At 48.5% G+C, this 9733-nt stretch overlaps 1 protein-coding gene across 8 annotated transcripts in view; it reads left to right on the forward strand.

The window, feature by feature from the left end:
- Positions 1-9467, forward strand: part of TFDP1 (transcription factor Dp-1) — a 57897-nt gene extending 48430 nt beyond the window's left edge. For 5 of the 8 annotated variants that reach the window (XM_054447091.2, XM_054447088.2, XM_063650676.1 and 2 more), the window contains exons 6-12: positions 556-721; positions 1190-1333; positions 1824-1892; positions 3419-3570; positions 3976-4142; positions 5260-5338; positions 8120-9467. In XM_054447091.2, coding sequence (XP_054303066.1) covers positions 556-721; positions 1190-1333; positions 1824-1892; positions 3419-3570; positions 3976-4142; positions 5260-5338; positions 8120-8267 — 925 coding nt within the window. In that variant the 3' untranslated portion in view covers positions 8268-9467. The remainder of the gene's footprint in view (positions 1-555; positions 722-1189; positions 1334-1823; positions 1893-3418; positions 3571-3975; positions 4143-5259; positions 5339-8119) is intronic. The other 3 variants (XM_063650678.1, XM_063650677.1, XM_054447092.2) reach the window with 1 other exon arrangement.
- The last annotated feature ends 266 nt before the right edge of the window (positions 9468-9733 follow it).

Here is a 9733-nt window from a genome sequence, read left to right on the forward strand (position 1 = left end):
CAAGAGATTGAGACCATCCTGGCCAACATGGTGCAACCCCGTCTCTACTAAAAATACAAAAAAATTAGCCAGATGTGGTGGCACGTGCCTGTAATCCCAGCTACTCGGGAGGCTGAGGCAGGAGAATCGCTTGAACCCAGGAGTTGGAGGTTGCAGTGAGCCAAGATCGTGCCACCGCACTCCAGCCTACGACAGAGCGAGACTCCGTCTCAAAAAAGAAAAAACAACAAAAAAAAGAAAAGTGGTGCTTGGTGTACTGGCACGCCTCCCATACGCTGATTTGGGTCCTGGGGACGCCTCCCGTTTTCCCTGACACTTGGAAGGACAGAGGTGCAGCCTGCTGGGGAGACACTCGCTTTCTGACCTGCAGGACCACTGGGCCTGGGGGCTGGGGCTAGGGGGTCCTGGCCTGCTCACGTGTTGGGTCTGCTGCGCCCGTGGGGCGTGGCCCCTTTTTGTGCAGCTCATTAGAGCTCTCAGGTAAAAGCATTCCTCGATTCAGGCTGATCCTCAGGAGGGCTGACAGTCGCTTCTTTTTTCCTTTGTATTTTGAAGGAAGCGCAACAGGAAAGGAGAGAAGAATGGCAAGGGCCTGCGGCATTTCTCCATGAAGGTCTGCGAGAAGGTGCAGAGGAAAGGGACCACTTCCTACAACGAAGTGGCGGACGAGCTGGTCGCGGAGTTCAGTGCTGCCGACAACCACATCTTACCAAACGAGTCAGTAAGTGTGTGCCAGGGGCCGAGAGGCTGGGGTACGGAACCCAGCGGTGTGGCACGTTTCGCTCTTTTAATATTGGGAACAGTTAAAACCATACAGAAAATTCCAAGTACAGCATAAAAGAATTTTTCCCAATTCATTTGCTGGCATGATGCTTTGTCAACTCCAGTGAGTGAGCACATGGGCTGGCTCTGCACGTCCAGCGGCCCAGAAATGCAGAAATGCCCACTTCACCAGCTGGGCTCGACACCCGAGAGCCCCCAGCTCCCCTCCTGGAACACACTCAGGCTTCGCACAGCCCCATCTTGTCCTGCGTCATCTGTAGGGTGGGAGCGCTCCCTGAGGACGTGTTGGGGTGACAGCTCTGTGAGCGGGGTGCCCCTTTGAGCTGGTGCCTGTGGCCTACAGTTTAAGATGAGATCCACAGGCCTTTTTGGATCATTTGGAAACTCCACTCCCTGTCATCCCCAGGCTTATGACCAGAAAAACATAAGACGGCGCGTCTATGATGCCTTAAACGTGCTAATGGCCATGAACATCATCTCCAAGGAGAAGAAGGAGATCAAGTGGATTGGTCTGCCTACCAACTCGGCTCAGGAATGTCAGAACTTAGAGGTGCCCCTTCAGCCTTCCTTCAACCTTGATTTCCCCTCAAGTCCGTGTAGATGTTTTTGTCGTGGGTCACTCAGAAGGGTCTGGGCTCTGTGCCCGTATGCTCTCTGTCCAGCTGGCAGACAGTCATGCAGATGTCTCCCTGCATTTCTCAGTCTTGGCTGTCAGGGGAGGGAGCATGGTTGGCCCAGACCCACTAGAATCTGTTAAACTCCAGTGTAGGTTAATTCTGAATCCTAGTTTGTGGGATTTTTGTTTTCTTTTTAGATACCATAGTTAAATCCAAGAAATGAGAGGAGAGGGGAGAAGGTATAGTTTAGAAATGGAAGAAAAACTCACCTGTATCTTGCAGCACCTGCTATGTCTAGATTTGTCCATATCCCTTCGATTATATTCTAGGTAAACATAGGTAACACTGTGAGGCTGTGGGTTTTAAAAAATGCTCTGTGGAACAATTGTGATGATTCCCCACATGGGTGGTTTGTTTTTGAAGGTGGAAAGACAGAGGAGACTTGAAAGAATAAAACAGAAACAGTCTCAACTTCAAGAACTTATTCTACAGGTAAGAGAATACATATCTGTGGAGGCACGGTAATTTTTATTTTACTAATTTAGTTTTATAACAGCAACATACTGCCTTGGGTTACACTCATGCATGGCAAATCAAATGACTGCTTTAAGATTCTGGGTGTGAGTTCATCTCATAGGTGTTGAACGTGGGCCTTATTCCCAGAGCAAGGTTGTGCATGTGCGTGCATGCATGTGTGTGCGTGCATGTGCCTGTGTGTGTGTGTTCATGTGTGCATACATGTGTATGTGTGTACCCCTCATCACAATGTCTAAACAGGCAAAAGACAGATGGAGGGATGACTTCATGCAAAAGCAACATTTGAAAAATCCCCTCAGAGGTGCTTAACCCAAGGTCCAGGTGCCAGGCGAGGCCAGTAAAACTGTGGTGGACGCAGTGCACCTGGGTCTCGACAGTGCTGATCAGGGCCCTGGAGCTGGCCTTACCCACCTCCCATTGAGTGCTGAGGGTGGGCGGCACCCCTGGGGGCCCTGTGTCTGGCTTGGAGGGGGTTGTGTGCAAGGTGCTCACTGCAGAGCTGGCTGCTGCCCTGACTGAGGTGAGCTCGAGCCCTCCCAGAGGGGACGGTGTGGCAGCCGTGGTGATGGAGGCTTATGGGCAGGAGCTCCTCAGGGGCCACGGAGTCTGTCAGGAGGGACAGTCCTGGTTGCCAGTGCCTTAGTACCTACCAAGCGGGGATAGACCCAGGGTGGCCGGGAGAGGAAGGGAATCTCCTGGCTCTACATTAATAGCAAAGAAGTTCTCTCCAAGTGGAACACTTGGTTTGGGGCCCTGAGGCCCTGGCCCTGGGTTCAGCCTTGGAGGGCCCATTCCCCCAGAGGAGCACCCCTGCAGCATATGGGCCTTTCCGTGTTCCACTTTCCAGGGTGGGCGAAGTCCACGGCACGGCACCCCCTCCAAGGCCATCACCCTGTAGGTGCCATGGTGGTGGGTGGTCTCAGAGGGGTGAAGGACAGCAAGGAATCGACTTCCAAAATTGGTGTTTTGTTGAGTGCCCTTGCCATGGCGGATGTTTTTATTATTGGCACAGATGGCTGTGCGGTGTGAGCGCCCTTGCCGTGGGGGACGCTTTTATCATTGGCACAGATGGCTGTGCGGTGTGAGCACCCTTGCCATGGCGGATGTTTTTATCATTGGCACAGATGGCTGTGCGGTGTGAGCACCCTTGCCGTGGAGGACACTTTTATCACAGGCACGGATGGCTGTGTGGTGTGAGTGCCCTTGCCGTGGAGGACACTTTTATCAGGGCACGGATGGCTGTGTGCCCGCTTTCCCTTAGTTCTCCCCTCAGGATCCCGTTTCCTGAGCGCTTTTCTCCCTGGGCTGCAGAGGTCAGCACCCAGTGGCCGGCACTGGCCTTTCAGACGTCCAGGCCAACTCCTTGCTGTCGCGTGGACGCAGGGAGGGCTGTGAGGACCCCCTGGGCACAGGGGCTGCGTTCTTGTGCCGCCACAGGCCACCTGGCTTCTCTCTTTTTTTTTTTTTTTTTTTTTTTTTAGCAAATTGCCTTCAAGAACCTGGTGCAGAGAAACCGGCATGCGGAGCAGCAGGCCAGCCGGCCGCCGCCACCCAACTCAGTCATCCACCTGCCCTTCATCATCGTCAACACCAGCAAGAAGACGGTCATCGACTGCAGCATCTCCAATGACAAGTAGGTTGTGGGCAGGGAGCTGTTCCCTGGTTGCGCATCTCTTTTTGAGGGAGCCGACCCTGTTGGTATTGTCACTAGGACAAGTTTTAAATGTTGTACAAATAGCAAATGTTGCACAAATGGCTGTCCATTGTGGGGTGGTGGGAGGCTGCTGCCATGTGGCAGATGGAACGTCTTTGTTCTGGGGGCATGTGCCTTCGGGCATGTCCTCCTGGGGAGAATAGGCCTCTATTTGCCTCTCATCTCATTTACTTAGGAGTTTATAAATTCGGTGAGAGGACACTGATGACTGGGAACCAGGAGGTTGTGTGTGGTGGTCAGTGGGTCAGCTGTCCTGGCTCCACCCCAGTGTGTACCGTCTCCACTGGGAGACCCTGTCTTTCTGACTGTGCCTTTCCCCTTCAGATTTGAGTATCTGTTTAATTTTGACAACACATTTGAAATCCACGATGACATAGAAGTGCTGAAGCGGATGGGCATGGCTTGTGGGCTGGAGTCTGGGAGCTGCTCTGCCGAAGACCTTAAAATGGCCAGAAGTCTGGTCCCCAAGGCTCTGGAGCCGTACGTGACAGGTCAGCAATGCCCAGACAACCCGGCGTGGCTGTGTGAGGAATGGCCCCCAGCCTCGGCCGGCGCCCTCCCCTCCTGGCTTGGGATGTGTCTTGCTGAGATTGGGCCCACGTGTGTAGGGCCAGGAGCACAGACAAAGGGGCTGTGAGGGGGATGAGGGTGGGGGTGTGGCTGGGGCGGGGTCCAGCCAGTGCCATGACCCACTGGATATGGGGGCCTTGAGTCCACAGGTGGCTCGTGTGGATTTTCCACGTGGTTTGTGTGAGGAGATGCTAAGTCAGGATTTTACCCTCCAAGTAGGCCCAGAAGTAGAAGTTGAAATTCTTTGAGGAGTGCAGTTGGATTGCTGATCCCACCCACTGATGGTAGCTGATTGGTCACTAGGGCAAAGTCACCAAGAAAAAGCATTTCAGAGTCATTGGTGTCCTGCTCCGGAGGGCCGGGAGCACAGGAGCTTTTGTTGAAGGAGCTTTTTTTCTGTTCTGGTGAATTCTTTCCTTGGGGGCCATAGGGTCCCAGCCACTGACAGCAGGATGGCTTTAAGGTGAGAAATTGTGAAGGTGTCATATCTGCTGATCCTTCTCTTGTTAGCCTAAACTTGGGGTGTGGATTTATTCCCTGAGAGGGTCAGAGATTCCTCCCTGAGCTTTTAAACTGCCCCAGATCTTGTGAAAATCTGGCTGGTCCATGTTGTCAGGTGACAATAGGCTCTGGCCGCCCACATGGGCTGGGCCCTGACCCCGGCCTCTGTCCCGTGCTTCATGGAGCCGCCAGGATGGGCTGTGGGAAGAGGGTTTCAGCTCGACACTTCGATTCTGTTCCGTTTCACGATGGGTATGATACTGAGTCAGCAGCACACGTGTGCTGTTTATAAGTCAGTGTGTGCAGGTATTTATTGCAAGGCTGTTCTTGCCTTTTTAGAGAAGACAGGCTTATGTGATTGCACAGCGGGGTGTCCTGCTATGTGGAGCAGGGTGGAAAATACTGGACAAGCGAAGGATATCAAGAAGCTTCTCCAGCCGTCTGTCCTGTGGAACTGCGCGTCATTTTGTTGGTTGCCTGTGCGTCTTGTGTTGTTTCTGTTTCATGACCATTCGCTTATTTTCTTTCCCTTTTCAGAAATGGCTCAGGGAACTGTTGGAGGCGTGTTCATCACGACAGCAGGTTCCACGTCTAACGGCACAAGGTTCTCTGCCAGGTGACAGTGGTTGAGGGTGTGGGAGAGGCATCATCTGGGCCTCCCCCGGGGTCCAGGGGCCAAGGCAGGGCAGATGTCTCAGGTGTGGCCATCAGGTCCGAGGCTGCTCTGACGTGGCTTGTCTGTCCAGGCAGTGGGGCCCCGCTGGCTTTCCCTGTGTGGAGAGCTGCTTTTCTTAGTTGGTTTCTGCTCACTAAAAACTGAAAGTAATAATACATGGTGGTTTTTTTTCCAAAGCATCACCTATTAAGTAAAGTAGGAATGAAAACCACCCAAATTCTCCTGTCCCCGGCAGCCCAAGTAATAGCAAGTATTTCCAGGTTTTTTCTCCCATTTTTCAGAACACATCTGCAGTCACAGTGCACGTAGTTTTTCAGAACGCATCTGCAGTCACAGTGCACGTATTTTTCAGAACACGTCTGCAGTCACAGTGCACGTATTTTTTAGAACACATCTGCGATCACAGCACATGTATTTTTCAGAATGGATCTGCGATCACGATGCACGTATTTTTCAGAACGCGTCTGCAGTCACGGCGCACGTATTTTTCAGAACGCGTCTGTGGTCACAGCGCAGGTATTTTTCAGAACGTGTCTGCGGTCTCGGAGCGTGTAGTTTTCAGAACGTGTCTGCGATCGCAGCACACATTTTTCAGAACGCCTCTGTGATCATGGTGCACGTGTTTTTCAGCATGCGTCTGCGGTCACAGCGCACATATTTTTCAGAACGCTTCTGCGGTCTCGGCGCACGTATTTTTCAGCATGCGTCTGCGGTCAGGGCACACGTTTTTTTTCAGAACGCGTCTGCGGTCTCGGCACATGTATTTTTCAGAATGGCGTCTGCTATCACGGTGCACGTATTTTTCAGAACGTGTCTGCGGTCTCGGTGCACGTGTTTTTCAGAATGCATGTGCGATCACAGTGCACGTATTTTTCAGAACGCGTCTGTAATCATAGCACACATTTTTCAGAACGGCTCTGCGATCATGGTGCACGTGTTTTTCAGAATGCGTCTGCGGTCATAGCGCATGTATTCTTCAGAACACGTCTGTGGTCACAGTACATGTATTTTTGAGAACGCGTCTGCGATTATGGTACACGTATTTTTCAGAACGCGTCTGCTATCATGGTACATGTATTTTTCAGAATGCGTCTGCAATCACAGCACGTATTTTTCAGAACGCGTCTGCAATCACAGCACACGTATTTTTCAGAACGCGTCTGTGGTCACAGCACACATCTTTTGTTTCGTGCATTTTTCAGCTTACATTTTATTGTATGAATATATATTGTTTCTATGCTATTAAAGGGCCTTTATTTAAATAAATTTGTATTTAATCTTTGACCCGCAATCCCACAGAGTAGAATGGTGTCCTAGGTATTGATCTTAGTGCTTCAAAGATAAATATAACTTTTATGGTAAATATTAACAAAACAATGATTTTATTAACTTTTATATTGCATTGTGATACAATATATAGTATTACTTTATATTAATCTTAAGTGTTAATAAAATCTTTATTTAGAAATACAAGTACTTAGTAACCTATAGGTCCAGATAACAGGGCTCGACATAGTGAGTTTCAGTGCGCTTGAACCTGCGTTGGGATGTGCTGTGGCCATGAGATGTAACAGGTGTGTCGGGCACGTGTTAGCTTCCTGGCCAGGTCTGGAGGTGCAAAGCCAGCCTCTGCCAGCCTTGGCCTCCTCACCTGTAAGGTGAGACTGGTGATTGATGAGTTACTGATCTGTGGCAAGCAAGGATCAGTGAGGTGGTGATGGAAGAAAGGACTTTGGTGACAAGCTTTTGACAGAGGCCGGTTCTCTTTCTCTTGTAGCTATGTGTGAACGTGTGGAGGTCAGTCTGTAAACATGTTTAACGCTGCTTCTTCCATGAGGTGGGATATAGGTATTTTTAGGACTTTTATCATCACATAATCCTTTTTATGGATGTGATTTTTCAGACTTGTCAGTTTTTCATAACAATGGAAACAAAGCTATTAACATTTCTTACGAAATACCAATTTTCATAGTGGCATGATAGGACATTTTATAAAAGTACCTCATGAAAGGACATCTAGGTAGTTCCCAGTTATAAGAAAAACTGCAGTGAGCAGCTTTATGGCTGAATTTCTCACCATTTCTGACTTGTTTCCAAGATACAGAATTACTTCATCAAAAGGCACATTGACTCATTTTTATTGTAGTGTTAATAAATATTAGAATGTATTAAAATATGTACATATGGTTTTATGTTAATTGAAAAACATTTTTAAATGTTAGGAACGTTGTGAGCTCTGGTTGGTGGTAGGTTTTTGTGGTGCTGCCAACCCTCTGGGTTCTCGGTCCCTGCTGCCAGATTCGACCCACGCTCTGGACTCCATCCTGTCCTGCCCCAGGCTCTCTTTTTTCCTGTTGCTGGTTATGAGTGAAAGTCCCGGAGGGAGGGATCTAATGGTTTTACAGTTTGTTCCCTCTGGGGCACTGCTCCTGATGGAATGATGAGTGAGGGAGAGGCAGCATGTGGCTTTGCTCAGCCTCCTGTTTCTGTCGTTATGGGTTCCAGGAGACAGGGCCAGAAGAGAACCAGACAGAGATGGAGTAAGTGCCAGAGAGCTGGCGTGCTGTAGTGCAGACACTCACAACCTGCCTGTTCTGTTTGTGTGACTGACAAAACCCACACCTGTGGGGCACAGCCTGTCATTTGGCTACAAGCCCTGAGGCGAGGGGAGGCTGAGTGGGCCGCCTGCACTGACCGCCTCAACCGCCTCCTGCCTTGCAGTGACCTGACCAACGGTGCAGATGGGATGCTGGCCACAAGCTCCAATGGGTCTCAGTACAGCGGCTCCAGGGTGGAGACCCCGGTGTCCTACGTCGGGGAGGACGACGAGGAGGACGATGACTTCAATGAGAATGACGAGGATGACTGACGTCCTCCCCACTTCAGATTCGGCTTCAGGAAAACGTTTAGGGAAAAGAAACTTTTTTTTTAATGTGGGTTTTCTGTTTCCTTTTGGCCTACTCCCAAGAAGATATTGGTAAGCTATTGAATTTAGATATGCACCTCTGATAAGCAAGGATTGTTTCCCGTAGGATTAGGACGTGCTGTGGATGTGTGTTTTGATACCAGTGTGCTGATGCAGAGCATTTATTTACTTGTTAGGATTTTGTGTTTTCATTTGCTATTTTTCTTTAAGTGCAGAGTTCATTTTTGCCCCTGAAAAGTTTTTTCTGAGTTTGCTGAAGAAATTGTATTTCAACCACATCCATGAAAATAAAACACCTCCTGTTGTGGATGGTGAGCCCCTGATGCCGCTTATTTGCCGTGAGTTTGGATGGCGCCCCCGCTGGTGGATAGCGAGACTCTGTGGAGTTTGTTCAGTGGTACGGTGTCCAAGCAAACAGCAGAATTCAACTTTCTAAACAGCCCCAAGCAAACAACAGAATTCGACTTTTTAAACAATAAACACCATCAACCTTATTGACTTTATTGTCCCTTAAATTATATTGACTGTTGTGATTCCATCAAGTTTATACACTCTTTTCTCTCCCTGTTTTGCAGCAACAAATTGCGAAGTACTTTTGTTTGTTTGTTTTTGTTTGGTTAAAGCTTACTGCCACGCTGGTGCGGCTATGGAGACTGTCTGGAAGGCTTGGAATGGTTTATTGCTTATGGTAAAATTTGCCTGATTTCTTACAGGCAGCGTTTGGAAACCTTTTATTATATAGTTGTTTACATACTTATAAGTCTATCATTTAAAGACATGTACTGAAACAAATGTATTTGTTTCGTAAGCATCTTCCTGTAATCTATTATAAAATTGAAATTAAATATAGAGAATGTTTTAACAATTTTTTAACTCAAAATTTGTCAATCATTTTTAATTCTTTTTTTATAAAAAGAAAAAGGAATTTAAGGACAGGCAGTAGTCTCTTTTAAAATTTATTCACAAAACCCATTAACTGCACAGTTACTATTAGCTGCCTGTTCTAAAACGATAGTCTTTTTATTGAAACACAAATAAACTTTTCTGTAATATTTTATGGAATATAAAGAGACTTTAATTGTTTGACTTGTTTAACTTGGCACTGTTAGTTTTTATTAATAAAACGCGCATGGGCATTTTAAACAAGCTGTGTTTCTCTAATTCAGGATTATTATCTAGAAATTTGTCTGTCTTGTTGGTTTTACTTTATACTTGAGTGAGAAAATAGGTTGCTAGGCCCAGACGCGGTGGGCCCGGGTGGTCCCTGTGGGCACGAACCCCACCACCAAATGTTGTCTGAGGCACATCCTCCGGGAGCCCACCCTGAAGGTGGAAGGTGGCCAAGGGTGGAGGTCTTGGTGGACACAGGGCAAAGAGGCACCTTCCTTTTTGGTGCCTGTGGTGCAGAG

Source organism: Pongo pygmaeus, chromosome 14 (assembly GCF_028885625.2).
Source record: "Pongo pygmaeus isolate AG05252 chromosome 14, NHGRI_mPonPyg2-v2.0_pri, whole genome shotgun sequence".
Classification (NCBI taxonomy): domain Eukaryota; kingdom Metazoa; phylum Chordata; class Mammalia; order Primates; family Hominidae; genus Pongo; species Pongo pygmaeus.